Here is a 22,506-nt window from a genome sequence, read left to right as displayed (position 1 = left end):
TCAGAGCTTCTACTCAGATCTACAGAGATCTACAGCGACTGCACTTACGAGTGCACTTTCAAGTGTACTTGTGGTGCAGAGTGGATTTGCCTTTAGTAAATCAACTCCTATAACTTGTTTCGAACAAGAAGGGGATTACAATCAGATAGTTCACAAGCTAAAAGAAAATTTTGAAATCAAAGAGCTTTGGAACATTAGCTACTATCCGGGAATCCAAATAGAGAGAGAAGAAGATGGAAGTTATCTTCTCAAACAATCCCAGAAAATCTCTGAAATCCTGGAACAATTCCATATGCAAGATGCAAAGGAAGTGAAAACTCATTTATTGAAGGAATGTCATAGTTATTTCCAGAAGAAGCTGAATATAATTTGACAAAGCTCATGCTGTTGAGAAGGGGTGTTGGAAAAGAACAACAGCATGTAATGTAAAGTTGTTATAAACTGACAATACTGTATGCCTTATACCTATCTATGCAGCAGATGGCACTGTAGTATTATAGTGTATAGTTCATGTTTTCTATGATATAACAGGATGTATTTTCTATCTCAGTGCATGCACTTGTATATTCCTGCTTCCTGTTCATGTTTCTCCATGCTGTAAGACATGAAATATATTTCTCCATGAAAGTAAAGCCGTATTACTGTATCCAAGAAGCTTCCAGCGCTTATTGCAATACTCTGCACAATAGCATGCGTGGTGAAGAAAATGGTAAAATTAAAACTGTGAAACAAGGAAAAGCTGATCAACTAAATTATGCAAACATATTAAAGCGGGGGTCCACCTAAACCGCCAAAAAAAAATATTAAAAGCCAGCAGCTACAAATACTGCATAATAAATGGCCACTTACCTGTCCCAGGGTCCAGCGATGTCGGCAGGCGACGCCGAGAACCCGCTCGGTTCTCGGCAGCTGCCGCCGCCATCCTAGGTGAGGGAATCAGGAAGTGAAGCGTTGCGACTTCACTTCCCGGTTCCCTACTGCGCATGCACGAGTCGCGCTGCGCATCGTAACTGGTCCCCGCTATCTCCTGGGAGCTGTGTGTTTCCCAGGAGACAGCGCGGAGGGACAGGAGGAGGCATAGACTCCCATGGGAGTCTATGCCGGAAGTGGGTGCAAATACCTGTCTTAGACAGGTATCTGCACCCCCCTCCCCCCTGAAAGGTGCCAAATGTGACACCGGAGGGGGGGAGGGTTCCAAAAAGCGGAAGTTCCATTTTTGTGTGGAACTCCGCTTTAAATATGAAGTTCAATATATATTAAACAGTGCCACTTAAACATATGCACAAATGTGAAACAATATTTTCCAGAATATAGTCCAGTGCAAAATGTATAGTGTCTATTCCACCATTGATAATTAATGCTCCACACATAAATGGAAATGTTACTCCAGACAGTGACAGTGTGCAATATTCCACATGAGGTAGTCTGCACAATTTCAGCGAGGTGTCAAAAATCCTATGTGCACCCTTTGGACAGCATAAACTCCTTAGATCTGAACGGCTCTGATGTCACTTCTAGTTTGCCAACAGCTAAAGGAACCATTGTGGAACGCATTCCGTCTCCTGTAACGGGTGGAGCAGCTGCGATCTATTAACCTAGCTAAGCTTGCTTGTGCCGACTACCTTGTAGACACCAACAAATTTTAGTGCATTGTTTGTTTTTATATATTTTAATAAAATATTTTACAGTTTCATAGATGAGTATTTTCCTGTCTTCTTCCCTTCCTGTGAGTGGAGTTCTGGAGGTATAGGGGAACAAAGGATCATACTCCATTATCTATGAATGTGTTTGACCTGTCTTCTGGTGAGTTTATGCTGTCCAAAGGATTCGTACCACTTTATTAACAGTGGATGGAACACCAGTGAAATGCCTGTTTTGTGTGGAGCACCATGTGTGGAATATTGGACATTCTCACTATTTGGATTAATATTTCTATTTATGTGTGGGGCACTTTTTATTGATGGTGGAATGGACACTATAGTTTAATTAATTACATTTCAAATGTGTGCATATGTTTAACTGGCACTGTTTATTATATATTGCACTTCATATTTAATATGTTTGTATAATTTAGTTTAACAGCATTGCCTTGTTTCACAATTTTATACATTGTGGTATTCATGTGTTAAAGGCTAGCAGCTGTGATAAATTCTTTTCTTCTATTTTTTGGATTCAGTTCACATTAGGTGTAGCACTGCCTGTCTGGATTACTTATTTTAGTATTTGAAGAAAATGGTAGCTTGGCTTAAAAATCAAGCTTGATCCATAACAGCCTTGCAGGGTGTGGGAGAGTTTCTGGGAAGTGATCAAACGCAGCTCCCCTCCACTCAAAATTGAGAAAGATTTTGGGTAGCATCAGAGTGCAATTTTCAATTGTTTAATCATGTGTGGAACAAGAATATTTGCATCAGATTGGTCCCAGACAGCGAGATCTCTGTCCGTCAGGTTGGTAGGTTTGTTTTTTTACTCATCTCTGCTAGTTTTGTTGTTAAGTCAAAGTATGTGATCTACAAAGATTATTGCATATAACCTATTAAAAATGCCAAACCTTATTGATGTAGAAAAGGACGAACATGAAAATTGTCAATTTAAAGTCCTGATGTCTGTACATAAAACGCAGGACTGATGGTACTGGATTGTACATGATGCTGTTGTTGAGGGAATGGCTGTGCAACCGCAAAAAAGGAGCAGCTTCATGAGACCAGTTGTCAGTCTCGGATCTGAAGGGGAAAAAGCTTAAAAGCTTGCAGGAGCAAGTCCTCTGCCTTTCACCCCTGGGTTAAAAAAAGCATTTAACCCTAGTATGCGGGGAGGAGGCACACAAGAGTTATATTTAAAGCACAATCGAAGTTCTGCTTTAACCTCTGGCTGTCCATGTAACGCATATGTGCTACAGCAAAGTGTGTGGTCTTTAACACCCACACACTGCACATATCTATCCATGGGTAGCAGAGCTTTTTGTGCTGAGAGCACATTCATTGCATCCCAGAAAAGTGACAGAGCTGTCAATGAAAGCTCTCGTTCAACCTTAATGATCCGGAGTCAGTGGGACTAGCTCCCAATCATGTGACCACTGTGACAGCCAATTAAAGTGGTCATGTCTTTGGCCGATCCTTCCCGCCCTCTAGGCATACAGACCCTAGTAATAGGAAAGGGTTAAAGTGTGACAAGATCTGGAATGGGTACTAAATCTACATATATATATATATATTTCAAATATATATATAGCCAAAGCATTAAATCAATCCTCTTTATTATACTCAGAACATTTACACCTAAAAAAATAAAACCACCTCCATCAAACTCAGGCAAGATTTAGTAAGGGTTAAAGTGTAAAGTAAACCTTTTTAAAGTTTTGGCTAGTAAGGTGTTAGTCTGTTTTTCCCCTATTGAGATTTACTCTATTGATTTGCGCTAGTAACCATTGTCATCGGAACATAAAGTGAGGGAAAATCCTACATTTCGAGTCGCGGAGGAGGAATAGAGGGAAATGGGGGCACTTCCTGCAATGACAAATGCGTAAATGAAAATATCCCTCACTTTGGAGAGATTTCCTTTTTTTGTGGTTGTTTCTTTAGAACAGGAAGTGAAAAGAAATCTTCTCAATGGGACATGGATGGCAATAAGTAAAAAAAAAAAAAAAAAGTGTGTGTATATGTACACACACACACACACACACAGTATCTCACAAAAGTGAGCACACCCCTCACATTTTTATAAATATTTTACTATATCTTTTGTAAAGTATTGAGTGTACAGCTTGTATAACAGTGTAAATTTGCTGTCCCCTCAAAATAACTCAACACACAGAAATTATTGTCTAAAACGCTGGCAACAAAAAGTGAGTACACCCCCAAGTGAAAATGTCCAAATTGGGCCCAATTAGCCATTTTCCCTTCCCGGTGTCATTCCATAAGAATCCCTGGGGAAATGGGCATGGCCTTGGATACCATATACCTTATACAATATAACTTTATCCATCATCTAAATCAAATAATGTTACATCAATATATGTATATATTCATTCATTTAAAAGCCCTTGTTCTTATTAATATCCTAATCAAGAAATATTACATTATAAAGAACTTATATTCTCATACATATTCAAACCGCTATGTATCTTTAAGAAATGTGATACCTTATCCCATTTGCGATGGGGAGAAGGAAAGGCTAATTATTACCATATGTAAGTTCTCCAAAGAAATGCTTAGGCTAATGAAACCTTTATATATCTATGCACACAGACTGAAAAATCTATTTGTTACTTTTCCAAATCTAGAAGAGATAAATATATATATATATACTATAACTCAATTATACTAATAAAGATCCAACCCATTCATACATATGTTAGTAATGTTAACTGGTAAATATTAGATTAAGGAAGGCTTCTAATGCCCCGTACACATGGTCGGACATTGATCGGACATTCCGACAACAAAGTCCATGGATTTTTTCCGATGGATGTTGGCTCAAACTTGTTTTGCATACACACGGTCACACAAAGTTATCGGAAAATCCGATCCTTCTGAACGCGGTGACGTAAAGCACGTACGTCGGGACTATAAACAAGGCAGTAGCCAATAGCTTTCGTCTCTAAATTTATTCTGAGCATGCGTGGCACTTTGTCCGTCGGATTTGTGTACACACGATCGGAATTTCCGACAACGGATTTTGTTGTCGTAAAATTTTATAGCAAGCTCTCAAACTTTGTGTGTCGGAAATTCCGATGGAAAATGTGTGATGGAGCCCACACGCGGTCCGAATTTCCGACAACAAGGACCTATCGTACATTTTCCGTCGGAAAACCCGACCGTGTGTACAGGGCATAACAGTCAGATACTGTGTATATATATATATATATATATATATATATATATATATATATATATATATATACACACACACACACACACACACACACACACACACACACACACACACACACAGTATATTTAAACTACATTGTCAATGTGCTTCTTTCCTCATTTGTGTATTTTTGTTGATGTCATAGACTACTGACAGCAATGCATTTGCTGTGCTTTATGCTTCTACTTCTGGAGCCAAGCCGAAAGTGAAACCTGCACCAAGCAAATCTCAGTCTACTACAGTTTCAGTAACAGTGTCAGTCACCTCAGTCTCACAAGTAAGTTTGTGGCCAAAACTGATGAAGCCCCCGGTCACACCAGTACGACTTCGGGTACGACATGCAATTTACAAATCGTACCTGAAGTAACATCTAATGTGTTTCTATGGCAATAGCTTAATAGGTATGATTTCAAGTAGTGCGATTTGAGAAGTAGTTCATGTATTACTTTTTTTTAGGACTTCAGAATGATTTCACTTTCATGGACTATGCTGTAAATCGTACCTGTGTCCTTATCAGCACTACTTGCGGCTGAAAGAAGTTAAATATTAATCCTTTGCTAGTTAAACTTTTGTTAATAACATCACTGTTCCTCCCTGTGATATGGACAGCCCCTCTTACTGAAGTAGCACTGAAGTCATATCAAATTGTTACAAATCTAACAGAAGTAGTGCTGAAGTCGGGCTTTAAGTCATACCTGGTTTGACCGCAGGTGAAGTCTTCATTTTACTTACTACAACCAAGAGCTATTCAGAGCAACAAAATAAGCAATTAGTAAGCTGCTAATGCTATCCTGCACTTCAACTGTGCTAAAATCAGGATTTAACTCTATTGTACCTTCATCGGAAGTTCATTCTGATGCCTTGCAAAGTCTACAGAACACTTCCTAGGTTTACTGGGAGTGTTGTTTCTGAAGCCTGTGCTATGGAACTACGTATCGTTGTGCTTCCTATATCACCAACTACCTCCAGGCTTCCAAGGCCTAAACTATGAAGAGCTTGATAGCTCTGAGAAACTTCTTAAGAGGCTACACTCATTACAGTGTGATTGTACTGTATAATATTTGTATCTTCTTTAGGCTCAGTTCACACATGAGCAGGTTGAAGCACTTTTGGGGTTCTTATTGTATCCTATGGTGCCCATTCACACCCAAATGTCATGTTGCTTGAAGCTTGTTGTTCAAAGCTCGAATAAGTATATGAACTTCTTTGCGGCACAGTTATGTGTTTTTGGTCCCTATAGACTTCAATGGGAGCACCTGAAAAATTCCTTGAAAAACAAGAATGACGCATGTTTTTCATGTGATTTCTTGCTTTTCCTCTTAGTAACTAGCTTTCCATTTATTAAACCGAAAATGATCAAGCCTGAAAATGGTCCTCACTTCGGCAGGACATATACTAAAATCAGAAGGATACAGAGCAGTTTAACATGGCCCCTAGGCAAGCCTGAAAAACATGTATAAAAACACCCCTAAAGACTTGAAGAAGCTTGAGCTTAATTGTGAACTTAGCCTAAAGCAGCCCATAGACTATGCAACATTATGGGTAGAGGGAAAGAAAATTGCTCAATTCCCCCATCAACACAGTCTGTCCCGCAGCACTATTGTGTTCTGCCTGTGGGTTTTTGAAATAAATATGTTTTGTGTTTAAGCCCTTAGTTAACCATTAGGCCTCATGCACACTGGACGTTTTTTGACGTTTTTACAGCAGCTGTTTTTGGCTGTAGATGTTTTTTTCTACAGTCATTATACTCTCCATCATGTTATCCTATGTGTCCCTGCACACATAGGCTGTTATCAGCAGTTTTGGGCAGTGACGTTTTTGAGCAGTAAAAAAATAAAAACAAAAATAGTGGGTTCTGAGAGACGTTTTTAAGCTGTAAAAACGCTCTAACACTAATAAACATTGATAAACGCTCAAAAACAGCGATTTTTAACGTTTTTGACCCGTTGAAAAAAAGTGGAAAAAAAAAACTTTTCTTCAAAAAAAAAAAAGAAAATACGGAAAAACACTAAAAACCGCTAATAAGCGCTAAAAAACGCTATTGCAAAAATGTTGAAAAAAGTTGAAAAACACTGCACAGCTACTGGCGTTTTTATAATGTTATTATAACGTCCAGTGTGCACGAGGCCTAATAGTTCTTATTGACTCATTCTACCCCTAGTTTTTGCAGATTTGGCACATCTTTTTTTTTGCTTGTTTAATGCCCGTTCACATCTACGTGCTGCAGTTGCGCCAGTATATTTATTTGAAAGTTTACTTTTTAAAAAATGTCTGCGCTGAAATCGCATGAAGCTTTTTCACTACTGCCATTAACTCAAAAACTGCGTGTTTTCTTTACAACACCGCATTTTTTGGGTGGCTACATGCACAGATGTGAACTTGGCCTTAACAAGAACAAAATTAAACCTTAGAATGAAACTAATTTTATATTTTTTTCTATTTTCCAGCAAAACGGCAATAAAGTTTCCCAGGCTACAAAAGGGCCCTGGAAGAAAAAACAATGAAGGAGGCCGTTATGTCTGCAATCATTGAAGAATATAATATAACTTTCTTAAACTTGGGCACCTAGTCTGTAACACTAAGAACAATGTTCATGTCATTTCTTGCCATTCTTTTTACTTATGTTAATTGGTTTACTCTTGGAAGGGTGCCTACCATCCTTTAAAGCAATTTTCCAGATTGTTGTAGAATCTACATGTCACCTTTTTCCTTTTTTTCCCATTGTAAAGAAAAGGTGAAAGTGGTACCTGCACCTGCTCTGCTATAGTCCATTGGAGCAAGCTCACGCATCAATCAGAAGTCATCTCTTAAAGTGTATCCAAACCCAAGAATAAAAATGTCATTTATTGCAGCTTTAGATGGGGTGGCTGCATTCGTTTTCTTCTTTTCACACTTAATTTCATTTATTTGCACACTTCCCAACACAAGAACAAATAGAGTGCTGGATTTAGATTTTCTAAAGGTCACAAAAACAGTCACTGGTAATACTGGCTCCAGTTCAGCAGCACCCCACAAGACAGGGAACCCCCTCAGGGGGAAAGGGAGAGGACCCAGAGTTGAGAATCCAGACACATACAATCCAATGAGAATGCCAAAAAAACATCCAAGAGTACATCATCATTAATGATAAAACTGACTCATTGCAGAATAGAAACAACACATTTCAGAGCCAAATCTAATCCCCTTTGACTTTGCTTTGCTCTCCAAGCGGTATATCTCAGTGCGGTATTATTTGGTATCTGCTCATCTGACAGTCCCAGCTCTCTGCTCAGAGCAGAGGGGGAGAACTGAGTGATCGTCTGCGTTTGATTGCTCAGTTCTTAGTGCAGAGGTGGTGGGGTACAAATGCAGCATTGGATTGATGCTGCATCCACCTAGGTGAGTATAAGGATTTTTTATATACCCCATTATTGTCTTTTAGAGCGTGTTTGTTCTGAGTTTATGATTTAAAAGAAATTAAATTAGACACAACCAGGAACTGTCATTTTCTTCAGGAAGCCAAAAATGGCAACTCCCGTTCTTCTTTCATGAAAAAGTCACTTTAAACAGACCAATCAGGAGCAAAAAGAGAGTTCATTGTGAGGCCGAGTTTCATCTTGTATAAGAGCAGCTTTGTATAAGACTTAGGCCAGGTTCACATATGTGTGAATTGGATGTGGTTTTCACCATTTCGCCATCTAATTTGCATGACATGCGAGTGTGACAGGCTCTCAAAGGAAGCAGTTCACACATATCCGGGGAGGCCACAGTGCAGGTCCCAAAAGGGTCCTGTGCATTTGCGGGTCCAGTTCAGGTGAAAAAATTCGGACCAGAATCGCACCTGAACCGGTGAACAGAAACGCACCGAACCCCTGGCTGGAAACCGCGGCCGCACATATGTGAATCCGGTCTCAAACTGTATTTCCACGTTTGCATCCATATTGGGATAAAACCAATATTATATTTGTTAAATGTCCCCATTCACATTACATCATTTAAAAAAATAAATTAAGTTTACTTTTGTTTAGATGCTATATTTTGGACCCTCCAACAAAAAAAATCCTACTAACTACTAACTTGTCTTTTTTGAGGGGGTAGGTGAAGCGCTTACTCCCGGAGGAGCGGCTAAATATTTTTATATCCGTAATTCACGTTTACCACTCAACCCTCGCAGCCCATAGATTTAAATGTCACAGTCCTTAATGCTTTTTCTTAATGCTTTATTCATCAACATAAACTGGGATGGGGGAAGGACTTTCTTTGAGATGCTCTTTGGTTGATTTCTAATCTTTTCCTTTGTTTCACTTGCAAAGACTCATAACATTGCGGATGACAATGATTCAAAACAGGATGATTACTTTATCAGGGAAGATGGAAGTAGATTTTTGATAGAGAATAAACGATAAAGAGTCACTCTGAATAACGTCTTTATCTGCAGAACTTCTAAGAACAGTCTATATCTCTATATATGTGCTCGCAGCTTCACTGCTACCTTTTTACCACTACTTCCCATCTGCATGGTACTTCCAAGTTGAGCTAAAAAAAAAAGAGTCACTCTGAATGACCTTTCCCGCTTGACTTATTGGAATCCCGGGGTAATGCTGAACCCAAAGTCACAGGCCACAACCACCTGTCTTGCTGACTTGTGTACCAACATCCCTCAGCCTCTGGACAGTACCCCTCCCTGGGGCTTTTCATTCACTTGATCAATAGCCCGTGTGTCGCTCCTAAGCGATCGATCACCCAGTTTCCTTCCGCTTGTCTCTACTTCTCCCGCAATGATTCTTAGTTCCTCTTCTCCTTTATGGCCCGCTCCCCTCCCCGCAGGGCCAGCCAACGACATCAGCGACTACATGCTGTAAGATGTCGTCTGTTCCTCCATGAGGACCGGTTCTTCACCCTTCCCACAAAGATGAAGCTCCGTTGGCTCCCCGGAGGGGAAAAACCTCCACCTCCCCCTCCGGGAACCAGGCTGGCTCTCTCGCTCCTCAGAGCAGGACTGGACTCGAACTCCCCCGGACACCATGTGACCCCGCTTTTATATGAGAGTCCCGGGCATTACCAAGCAAATCAATGATTGGCCCAGACTATCACATAAACTACCTGCCACTCAAATGGAAATTGACAACAACAGGCCTGCTGTAATAGCATAAGCCTGTCTAAATTTACCTGACATAGAAGGCAAAAAGGGTCACCTACCTAAAAGTAGGTGCCCGCTACATAGATATGCTTGATTAGGAACACTTAAGCGCCAGTTTGAGAATGTTAAACACAGGTCCTAATGGGAGTGCTGACTGTCATTTGTCAAAATGGACTGTAGATTGAACTCTCTCCTACGCTATCCATAATATAATGTAGTGGGTGCCAGCCGCTACCACTGCCTGCGCTCTCTAACCCCCCCCGTATGGCGAACACTGTCAGGTAGCTGCGGGAGTGAGAAGTGAACACATCGGCTGTGACAGGAGAGAATAGAAGCTGTGGGCTTTCTCTTCCTCTCTCCCACTCATAGAGGAACACGCTGCCACAGCGAGAGACAGGAGCGGCTGTGCCGCAGTGATGACAGAGCGGCTGTCAGTGTCTCCTTCCCCCGCTCGCCCCCTGCCTCCTGTCACAGCGCGGGAGAAGAGAGAGAGAGGCAGTGGTGGCTGGTGCCATCAAACGCTGCCACTGTGCCATCAAACGCTATCAAAACAGCAGTGGCGGCTGGTGCCATCAAACACTGGCACTGTGCCCAAACGCTGCCACTGTGCCCATCAAACGCTGCCACTGTGCCATCAATTACAGCCACTGTGCCTTTGCATAGAAGACATTCCTCATCAATATGAGCATCCACACTGCATGATGTACATAATGTGAAGGGCTGAGCAATCTGTTCAGGAACGAAAACAGCAACCTGACACATGGAGACTCCATTTACACAAATCTGTCTGTGCACAGCCCTGCAAAATACATATATGGGAGGTCAAGGAAAATTATAGAGCAGTGTCTGTGACAGTGGCGGCTGGTGCTCAAAAATTTGGGGGGGGGCGCAAACAAACTGAAAAATACTGAAACCACCCCCCCACTCAATTGCATTTTCGCACTGTGCCCATCAAATGCAGCCATTGTGCCCATCAGATGCTGCCATTGTGCCCAAACGCTGTCACTGTGCCATCAAACGCAGCCACTGTGCCCAAACGCTGCCAGTGTGCCCATCGTATGCTCCCAGTGTGCCCATCAAATGCTGCCAGTGACCCCGCTTACAAACCCCCCCTGTACGGATGGATCGCGGCACACACCGCTGACACCCCCCCTCCCCCCACGGATGGATCGCGGGACACAATGCTGACACAACAACCCCCCCACGTGGATGGATCGCGGGACACAACGCTGACACAACAACCCCCTCCGCACTTACAGCACTTACCTTGTCCTCTTCTCCAGCGTCTCCTCTCCACTCACTTCCTCTGTCCCACATCCGCCAAAGCGCTGAGCATCCAACAGGGATGCCTGGCGCTTTGGCCAATCAGGAAACAGGTCTCACTGACCTGCCTCCAGATTGATGGGAAGGCAATGCAGTGTGAAAATAGCGAATATTCATTCGCTATGGTCACACGATTGGGTGGGATCAGGGCGCACTCTATGCGCCCCGAGCACAGGCTTTTAGAGCCTCTGGCTCTAATCAGGTGCTCAAAAAAATACACCCCCTCCCGCTCCCGCCATAGGAATCCATGCGTCCGGCGTCCTGAAAGGGGCTGGGCGCATGGATAGGGAGGTGGCAGCAGGGATGGGGGGGGGGGCGGCACCAGCGCACCCACAATGCATGGGCCGCCACTGGAGAGAGGGCAGCTCTATAGATTCCGGCCACCAAAGCCAAAGCTCTTATACCCCTCCTCTCCCATTGGCTGAAGCAGGGGTACCAATCAGAGGTGGCCAGAGGAGCATCACGGGACATGTAGTTCTGAAGACAGGCGGGCCCATTGGAATTTATACAGGGGGAAAACTACAGCCCCCAACATGCCCAGGAAAAAAAGGGGAGGAGGAGTGTGTGTGACAGAGAGGGAGAGGAGGCTGAGGTGGTTCGGAAGAGAGAGAGAGAAATCCCAAGCCATAAAAGTCCCTGGAGTTGAGCCAGCCTTGGCACCTGAAGCGGGGGGAGAGATTCACACTGTCCCAGCATCTTAAGGCTGGCCAGAGCTACGGAGGACATCGTGGTGAGAAGGCGGGTGCTAAAGGGAGTGCCATCTTGGAGAGAGAGAGACTGAGCTTAAGAGAAGCCATTACTGTGAGGGAAAGAGACCGGAGCAACACACTTTGACCTGTGAGCAGGAGGACAGAGCTGCTGCCAGCTGCCATATAGCCCCTGCAGTGTCAGTTGCTGATGTCACTGGGATTGGTGAGAGGCCCTTGAGGCCATTATCTGTGTCTGTCACTACTTGCTGCTGCCATCAGAGACTGAGCCACCAGGATCTACACAGTCAGACACATATTAACTTAACACTGCCTGCAGGCCTAGGAGACTGCCTCAAAGAGCTCCAACGTCTTAGCTGGCTGAAGAGTCAGGACCGAAGACTGTCCCTAACTCTCGCTGCCCCTAAGCCTTTGCCTGTTTACTTTGTGTAGATCAGTGGTTCTCAACCTCAGTCCTCAAATACCCAAAACAGGTCATGTTTTCAGGTTTTCCTTTATCTTGCACAGGTGCTTTAAATCAGAGTCTTGGTATCTTATTACCAAATGGCTTGGTATTTTGGACAGCTATTTTATCTAAGAGAAATTCCCAAAACATGGCCTGTTGGGGGTACTTGAGGACTGAGATTGAAAACCACTGGTGTAGATTATTATATGTTATACTGTTTGTAAGGTTTATTCCCATTACTTATTGCCACAGATTCAATTGTAGTTAAAGTCAAAGAACTGATTATTCTTTACTCAGCTATAGTTTTCATTCTGTATAGTTGACTCTGTTTTAATTAACTTGAGTGAGCCTTTGTTGCCTCAGACTGTCTTTATTTTAAGTGGTTTCAATATACCAACTTGCTTATCACTAAATTGGTGTATGTGCATTTACTCTACTAACATACAGACAGGTGCAGGGTATTTTCCAATTGTGTCTATATCTCTGGTTGCAAAGGTTTTATCCATTTAACCAGGTGTGTTAGAGGTGCTGAGTTTGTTCTTGGAGTCAAGCCGGAAGACAGAGGACCCAAAACTTAACCAGCGGCTACTTCGCAGGTGGCGCTACAGTAAAAAAAAAGTGATTTTAGGTATTCCTTAACCTGAAAGGTCTATGACTAACTAGCTTACTGGCCACATGCTGTAAACTTTTGTTTGAGATTTAATCTGTCAGTCACCTGATTTACCAATGGCTTCATAACGTAAGGGATATGACTGGATATAATATTACTGGATTATTTGGGACCTCACAGAAAACAATTCTGGTAAATGATGGTGATCTGATAGATCAACATTCTAAGAATTTGGCTGTGTGGCCAACTTAAAATGGCTGTAAAGGCAGAAGGTTCTTTACCTTAAGGGTCCTTCCACATGGGCGGTTTGCCTGGCGGACTCCGCTTTACTCAGCAGGGGGGATCGATCCACTGATTCCCACTGAGCAGACGGATGACAGGTCCGTCTTCCCTTACTGTGCTGAGACAGACCTGTCAGAGCCCTGCTCTCCTCTATGTGCAGAGTCTATTAAAACAGACAGGCGATTTCATCCAATACCATCCAAACCGATCTGCCAGACGGATGGAAAATAGGGTCAGGCCGGCAACTCAACAGCTTCTCCATAGAAAATATTTATTTAAGCATTACAGCAATAACATCATCCAAAAATGCTGACGCGTTTAGGCCTTAGGCCTTCATCATAAGGGAAGCAGCCCTTGTGAGGTATGAAGGGCAAAAATCACTTAATTAAAAAATCAACCCATTAATTGGTTACAGGTGGAGATGACCAGACCTGGGCCAAAACAAACACACACAAAAACAGGGGGTTTCAACAAAGAGCACGAAATGTTAACCATTACAGTCCCACTGATACAACAGTGGAAGATTTAATTGCTATACTTCAGAGCATTATTTCAAAAACAGGCTAACATCCATCCTATTGTTCATACCCAACGGCATTCTGGTATTTAACATGTGTATCCACCACACCTCCCATTGGAGCAGGGTGCGATGGGTATCCCCCCCTCTTGTAGACTATTTAACATGTTCTAAACCAACGAAAGAAAAAGTATCAAGGTTACCTCCATACACTGTCTTGAAATGTTTAGATACATTAGAAATATTTTTGGCATTTGGATTGACAGTGTCGTTATAGTGTTCAGAGACCCTGATTCGTAGGTGGCGAATGGTGCAACCCACATACTGTATCTGACAAGCACTACATAAACCACTGATTTAGAGCTGCAATTAATAAAATGTTTAAGAGTGTAGGTTTTGCCTGTGGAGAAAGAGGTGACAGTTTTGGTTTTTCTGTGTCTTCTACATTGTCTACATGTGCTGGTGCCAAAAGGAAAAGATCCAGTGGTACTTAGCCATGTCTGTGGAGGATGATGAGGATGAAAAAGGCTAGGAGATAGGATAGATCCCAGTATGGGAGCCCTTCTACTGGGAAAACGATATCCCTGTTGTAAAATGTCATACAATGTCTTATCCACATGTAGAATGGGAAGGCACTTTTTGACAATTGCTACAATTTGATTATATTGTTTAGAGTAAGTAGTAACACAATATATTTCATTTCTATTACAATGGGACTGTCTTTTCATACTAGGGTTTTCTGTATTTTTAGTATGCTACCTCTATCCTTTTTCTCCGCCTTTTTTGATCCTGCCATTATCAATCAAATGTTTTTTGTATCCTCGCCTCATTAGTCTTTCTGAGACTACAGTACACTCTTTTTCATAATCTTCATGATCAGAGCAGTTCCTTTTTGCTCACACAAACTCCCCCATTGGTAGCGCATGTATGGTATGAAAGGGGTGACAACTCGTAGCAAGTAAAAGTGAATTGCAAGTACATTGCTTTCTGAAGGTTTTTGTAGTTACCCTGCCACTGTCGATGTGTGCAGTAAGTGTTATATCCAAATAATCAATTCTGACAGAGTGAAAGTGATGACTGAACTCCAAATTCAAATGGTTGTTATTAAGATACTGAATAAAATAATCTATCATAGAGACCAGGCCAATCCACACCAAGACCAGGTCATCTATGTAGCAACAGTACCAGTCAATATACACTCTGAAAGGATTATTATGTGTGCATCTGGATTTCACAGACGGGATCAGATCGGATAGCAGCGGGTGTCAGCAGACATATCACCGCTGACATCTGCCGCACCATAGGAGTGAATGGAGGGTCCAATCAGGTCTACCTCAAAAACTGACAGGTGGAGCTGATCGGAAAGCCCGTGTGAAAGGGGCCTTATGCATACTATGCATTAAGGTTAAAAAAAAAAAAAAAACCTTCTTATACTTCAATGTTGATTCAGTGCTGCTCTCTGTCTCCTCACTTGCTCAGAGGCAGCAGTGGGAGACATTACCTCCTGCTGTTATCAATCACAGCCAGTGAATATGGATTGGAACGAACACAATAGACACACAGAGTGAGCAAGCCTACATGAGTGCCCCCATAGCAAGGGGCTTGCTATGGGGGCACTCAGAAGGGGGGGGAGCCAGGAGGGCCAGTAGGGGACCAGAGAAGAGGAGATATCCAACCTCTGTATTATTGCATTTGTTATTTTGAAAAGCCAAAATAGGAGGTCAAAAAAAGGACTTGTGTGGTTTAACCAGTCATTTTCTGCGTATTAGATCTTTGTGGTGTGTGTAACTGGGGCAGGGATGTGTCTTTTACCTACATGTGTGCTATTGTGTGCCAAACGGTGCCCCTCTTTAACATTTCAGAAAGCTGGGAGGTATGGACTCCATTTGAGGGGAATCTGTGTCTGACTGGACATAGAGTTCTCTGGAGATTTGGGCAGCCATCCCAGACAGAGGGGTTATATATATGTAGCAGGACACCCTTGAAAACTGCTTGGATTTACCTGCTCATCTGCACCACCATGACCCTGTGAACATTCCAACCCACCTGACACTCTGGGTTCAGACATCTTTGCACCACCTTAAAGCAATAAGTCAAACAAATCAGTGAGTTTGTATCCTATTAACGTTTACTGGAATAACTCAAAGAAGATCTTGTTGCAAAGAGGAGGTAATAGATCCATTGAGCTCTGGATAACAGTCCTGATGCAGCAGAAGAATTCCCCTACAATAATACAAGTTAAGACAATTTGGCAATACTCAGTATATTATATACACGTATGTATAATGGAGTACCACTTGAACATGACCTGAGAGGATAAGCAAGAGTTGGGCATTAATTCTTGCAAGACTTCTAGGGGGGAACCCAGGCCGGCCTATTTAGCTTTTAATCCTAATGAGATATCAATCAAACAAGAATTGTGTGAGGGTCCTTTAAGTAGTAATGACAGCAAAGTCCAAGTTGCAGGCCTGATGGTCTTTGCCGGCAGTTGGAGCTCATTAACTATATCCAATAAGGTGCAGTAACAAGGCAATGATATTTCTTGGAATGGTTAATGCAACAGGTGTCTATGTACAGTGTTCAAACAGAAGTGTAGTAAAGTGTCTTCCAAAGGTAAAGCTGTCTGTACACAGTGTCTCAGTGAAGCAACAAAGAAAGGTTTGCAACAGTGGTCAATTGCCCTATCACCAATGACCAGGCCGATTCAATGCCTTCAAAACAGCGACTCCTGGAGAGGCGTCCTTGCAGCGGATTCTTTTGCGACAATCATCTGATGCGAAGCAAAAAGAGCGGGTTGTCAGACTGTCGAGGTGGTGCTGAATAGATTTCCGATGAACAGCAAGCAGTGCTAGGCCCTTCTCGGCCGGGTTAGAATGTTGTACACCGTGTAGTAGGCCGTGACCTCACTCTCCCTGCACAGAGAGGTCCGTTACTCAAGAGGCCCAGGATAAAGAGAGCGTGGAGAGGGTCTCTGGCCTCTTTTATAGTTCTTCCCAGCAATCTTTCCGATGGTAGCAAAGATCCCTGGGATATGTAGTCCGGGTGTATAGACATGTGGGGCAATTGCTATTCTGAGGAACTACCAATCCCACAATCCCTTTGGTTTGGCTCACAGAGATTATGTGAGTCAGTGACGCTGGGCACTAGAGAGACAATACAGTACATAGAAATTACGGGGAATTGCCACACTTTGCAATTGTAGTCCATATTGCTACATATGGTTCTTGCTGCAGAAATGTGGGGTAAATAGGTAGGGATAGAGACCTGCTTGTGGGGAAGAGATAGGCTGAACCTAGAGGGAGGTTCCTGTGGAAAAGGGACAGTCTAGGGACATCCTGGACCTCTTGTATGTACCTGGAGATGGGAAGAAGGAACTCCTTTACATATAATCAACACACAGGTCTGGCACAAGCCTGCGCACCAGTAGCACAGTTGAGCAACCTTCTCAGCAGGTCACAGTGATACACATACAGGTATAAAGAACAACATCTACAACAGCATAGTTACTTGAAAATCCTCCCACCAAGGTTGATATATATAAGTTTCTTGTGACTCATACTGACTCATACTTTTGCACTTCACTAGTGGAGCTATCCACCCTTCTCATCATATTTTGAATGTCAAGCACCTTTTCTTATATCTGCAGAACTATCTTTAGAACTAATAAATTATATCAAAGCTCAATAACAAAAATGTAAAAAAATACACAAAGTGTAAGCCCGGGTTCACGCTGCCATGGCTTTGCCGCGACCTGCACGTGACTTCTTTAACAGAAGTCAGTACAAGTCGGACCAAAAGTAGTGCTGGAACCTTTTTCTAAATAGAAATAGAATGGTTCCATTGCACTGAGTTGGAACACTTGTCGCATCAGTGTGAACCAGGCCTTAGTGTGATGTACAAGGTGACCTTAGGAAGGAGTCTCTCTTATCTTCATAAGAGGAGGCTCACATTTGTGCATTACAGGAACTCATGCAAAATCGTGCATATTTCTGCAAAGCATAAAAACGTGCGTTCTTTTTGGAGGTGCATAGTGGTGTCATTAAATATGAATTGCACCCCCACAAAGTAATACCTAGGAATAAAAGTTCCAACAATAGAGAGTGCTAATAGTTCCAGACGGTGTGTACAAAAATTCTTTATTAATATTTATAATATTCAACAATCAAAATTCAGTATCAAAAAAGCACCTTGGATTTTCTTGGGCGTTCAACAACCCACAACATCAAAAGGATTGACAACATCATCTAAGGACACGTTCTATTTAACCCCAACAAAATACCATGCATTCTGGTGCTGTGCATTTTTTAAAAAGGGTCAAGCACTTCTTTTTTGCATTTTTTGCACGTAGGGCTGCCCATTGAAATAAATGCCCTAAACATGATGCGTGGAATTGCACAAAACTGTGCAAAACATGCTTGCTTTGTTGTAGCATTGGATGCAACTGCTGCAAGGTGAGGCTAATCTCACATGACCCCGCTTCCAAAAAAAGTTACAGGTATATAAGAAAAATTAAAACAAAAAATAAATCCATAACAGGAAAAAGATCCAAAAATGAAATCTGAAGAGGATGTTACAGAAGCAGAGTTTTCTCAAGAACTGGATATCTGCCAGTTTCTGTTTCATAGAAGTTATAAGCTGTTATAGTTTCATTTCTCTTTACGGTCAGCCCCAGTGCATTGTTTATCTCCGGACAGAGGCATTAGTCTTAATAAAGCCATCATGGGTCTATGTTATTGGGAACAGTTTGGCTACAGGAAGATGTAGGGTCTCTGTGGAGTGAAAGCTGTCAGACGCACTGTGTTTTTTATAACTGTTTACCATTCTTTAGATGTAGTGCCTAGTTTTCTACATTTCAGTACATTTTCTGCAAGTACAGAAAATTACCTGTTAATCCTGCCATAACTCAAGTGTGTTTGTAACTTCCTATACACTGGGCTGAAATCTCAGTATTATAATTCTTCCCAGATCTCACCTGTGGACTAAAGTACACCTCACTTCTATGTTAGAGTTGTTCTGTAGTCTTAACACACTTCATAAGAAAATCAGGATTCTTTATACAGGTACTTATAAAGCGCTGTAAATTTACACAGTGCTTTACACAAATATATTGTATATTCACATCAGTCCCTGCCCTCAAGGAGCTTACAATCTAAGGTCCCTAACTTATATTTATACATACAGTACATATACTAGGGCCAATTTAGAAAAAAGCCAGTTCACCTAACAGCGTGTCTTTGGAGTGTGGGAGGAAACCAATGCAGGCACAGAGAGAAGATGCAAACTCCAAGCAGATAGTGTTGTGGTTGGGATTCAAACCAATGACCCTAGTGCTACTAGGCAGAAGCGCTAGCCCCTTCACCAGAACACCTTGGTATAGTGGTCATCTAGTCCTTTATTCACATAAAGCAACAGACATCAGAGGCCAAAGATTCAGATCTCACAGGATGACTTTTTTAAAAGCAAAGTCTTATTTTTCTATGGTGGTGCCATCCACCAATTTCGTGCTGCACCCTGCATGAACTATGGGCGAGTCTTTAAGGTGTCCCAAAGATACAATACCACTTCTCTAACACTTTCTGTCCTAGAGTGAAAGCACTATATGACAGAACTAATGCAGCCACCACATCTAAGGACCGGTAGGGTGTAATATATTACATTTTTAATTTTTGGGTTTAGATATAGTTAAAGTACCTGGAGTCCATCACCAGAATGGGCTTTTATGTCTGTAGGCTGGGCCAGTGACCTGAACTTTGTTCACCACATAGACCCTCTACCGGGGGGGAAGGGGGGGTTGTCCTTTTTTAGAGAATTCAGTACAACAGATAAGGTACATCGTGTAATCAAACTGTCTTACGCTGAAAAAAAAAACTTTACCAAAATCATTCAGTCCCCGATATTTGTCATTTGAAAGCCATGGTACATTATGCATCATAAATAGGTCAACCACAGCCATCTGTGACCAAAATCAACTGCCAACATCCCATCCCGTATATGTCTGTGTGCTGGGAGGCTATGTTGGACTAATATGTCTTATTCCACGTCATCCTTTCTAGTTTTATGGCTTTTATGGCGTGTTTTGGTATGTGATTGGGTATTCTTTGCAAAGTGAAACTACACTACATTCATTAAAGGATAAGTTCACTTTTAAAAAAAAAAAAACAATAAAGGCACTTTTTTTGCAAACAAAAAAATGTGCATTAATTATTTTTTGTTGCAGGAGCCTGGAAAGCATTGCACCAGCGATCAGCCATACATCCCGCACGGGTAAGCCGATACTCCCTGACAGGAAGACTCAATGAACTATCACAACGCTCCACAGTGCTGTGGTAGTTCATTGAGAACTACAAGCCGAGAGCCGCTAAAGATGTCGGGGCTTGTAGTCATTCAGACAAACGGAGGTATGTGTCTGAATGACATGGCCGCGTGGGAGGAGCCTCGCACAGCTGTGCTGCTTTCAAAAAGTGACAGCTAGTACGGGGAACTTCTCCCCATACTGCTGTCACAGGGAGGGGGACAGCTGGTGGCGGTTGCAGCACTGGGAACATGTTATATGTTCCCAAAGGTGAACTTATCCTTTAAGCACCCGGGCAAATTTCCATGCATAGTGCAAATTCCCTTGCAACCCTGCGGTGTTCATATCACCTAACTCCCCACTTATAATATAAAATATTTTTCCTTTCTTTCCGTTCTACTCTCCTAGACAGGAAGAAAAGACAGCAAAAAAAAAATCTTGACAAAAGGTTCTTATGCCCTATACACATGATCGGATTTTCCGACAACAAATGTTGGATGTGAGCCTTTTGGCTGAAAGTCAGAGAGGGAGCTGCATTGGCTATTGAACCTCCTTTTTCTCGGCTCTTTGTACGTATTGTACGTCACAACGTTCGTAATTGTTGGCCAACATTTGTATGACCGTGTGTATGTAAGACAAGTTGGAGCCAACATCCTTCAAACAAAAATCCACAGTTTTGTTGTTGGAAAGTCCTATCGTGTGTACGAGGCATAAGCTGACTATACTAAAGAATGTTTTTTTACATGCTGCCTGTGTCCTTATGATCTTGGGGATCATCAAGATATGCCCCCATATATATCTTGATGATCCCCAAGTCCAAGCGATAAGGTAGATTTGCCTACCATTCACGCCGGAGGTTTGGACTGCATAAACGGCTCACCTGATATCCACCTGGAGGCTATTTAAGCCGCAGCTCACAGACACTACCTCTGTATGTGTCCTGCAGTATGCCTGGGATGACTGGATTTCTCTTCTAAAAATCAGCAGTTTACGCACCATCTTCTACTGGCATAATGGCTATAACTGCGGACATCAGCAGAATCAATGTTACAGCTCAGCATTATCAATTGATTTAAAGGATATCTCAGCAGACTTAAACTGGAAATCCACCTCTGACATACAAAGAATCGAAGCTGCGATACAATAGGGGTAAGACGCCCATACACGGGCCAATATCACTTAATTTAATTCCCTTTTTGTTTTATGCAGCCAAGGTTGAGACTTTGTCTATTGGTGGATATAATCCCTATCTTGGAGCTAACAGATGAGCCAAGTGCTACACACTCTGTCATTGATGATCTCCTTGCTGTAGTGATATCAGCTATATGAGACCGCATACATCTTGATAAACACCTATACTACTGGTATTGATTCAATACAAACCGGAATGACTTACTTCTATTGTTCGGTGTTTATATTGTTCCCCTTGATCCAGCTTTCAACTTGACCGATTCATGTACTTATATATATTGTTTAGATTACTCAAATCAATATCTTTTTTATCATGATTAAAAAACTGGATACGTATCCCAATGACCACCCTTTTACCGGCTAACTGGATGTCAATCATCTTCAATCAAGATATAATTCCATGATAAATATCGGTCAACTATTGGAAATATACTAGCAGAACTTTGCAGCAAACTGACAGCTGGAGATACCTTTTGTTCCATTCACTTAGGGTGTCATTCCCCGGGGAACCCCCCCTTTTCTTTAAGGTCCATTTATTCCTCTTCACCTCTGGTATTTCGTCTTGATATAGTGGGGCTCATGAATTAGCGCTTTTTATATTGTGACAATATTGTCTTATTACAGTGTGTTTTTTTATTAAACTATTCATGATTTTTTTGCAAATTACATGAACATCTATCTAACCAGGGTTGGGTTGTTCTGCCTGGATTAGAATATTGGAAATTATTTTGTACTTCACCAATAAAGCTTCTATTAATTAATTAAATATACCGTGGTTGATCTCCCTTGATTGTTTCCCAGGGTTACCTCTTAATCCTTCCAAATTTTTCTGTCCTAGGCTGTTTGCGTTCTGGGAGATATACCGCCCTAAGGGCGAATCGGTGGGGTTTTTTTTACCTTTACGGTTCATTAACCATTAATGTAGGATTCCTTTCTTGCTTTTTATAGTTCGTCTTTTTTGGAGAGTCCCACCTGTTTCTGCTCTGAAGAAAAAAGTTTGTTGTCAGCAGAGTGAATCTGAATTGGAGGGGCAGGTTCATTAAATATCTCCTTGTGCACTTTCTGTGTTCTAATGAAGAAAGCTGCAGTGTCTACATCATTAACCCCTTGGGAGTATCTCACCAAAAATGTTATTTTTGTTGCAGAAGATG

At 42.0% G+C, this 22,506-nt stretch overlaps 1 protein-coding gene and 1 non-coding gene across 2 annotated transcripts in view; both read left to right on the top strand.

Moving 5' to 3' along the window:
- Positions 1-7,726, top strand: part of LOC141129166 (uncharacterized) — a 30,573-nt gene extending 22,847 nt beyond the window's left edge. The window contains exons 5-6 of the mRNA XM_073617004.1: positions 5,015-5,146; positions 7,317-7,726. Of these exons, the coding sequence (XP_073473105.1) occupies positions 5,015-5,146; positions 7,317-7,373 (189 nt within the window). The 3' untranslated portion in view covers positions 7,374-7,726. The remainder of the gene's footprint in view (positions 1-5,014; positions 5,147-7,316) is intronic.
- On the top strand, positions 6,241-6,347 carry LOC141130715 (U6 spliceosomal RNA). The gene has a single exon (XR_012242480.1). It is a non-coding gene; the product is annotated as a U6 spliceosomal RNA (small nuclear RNA).
- Positions 7,727-22,506: the final 14,780 nt, after the last annotated feature.

Source organism: Aquarana catesbeiana, linkage group LG02 (genome assembly GCF_042186555.1).
Source record: "Aquarana catesbeiana isolate 2022-GZ linkage group LG02, ASM4218655v1, whole genome shotgun sequence".
Taxonomy (NCBI): domain Eukaryota; kingdom Metazoa; phylum Chordata; class Amphibia; order Anura; family Ranidae; genus Aquarana; species Aquarana catesbeiana.
Note: the sequence above shows the minus strand (reverse complement) of the source record. Positions and strands in the feature narration are given on the sequence as shown.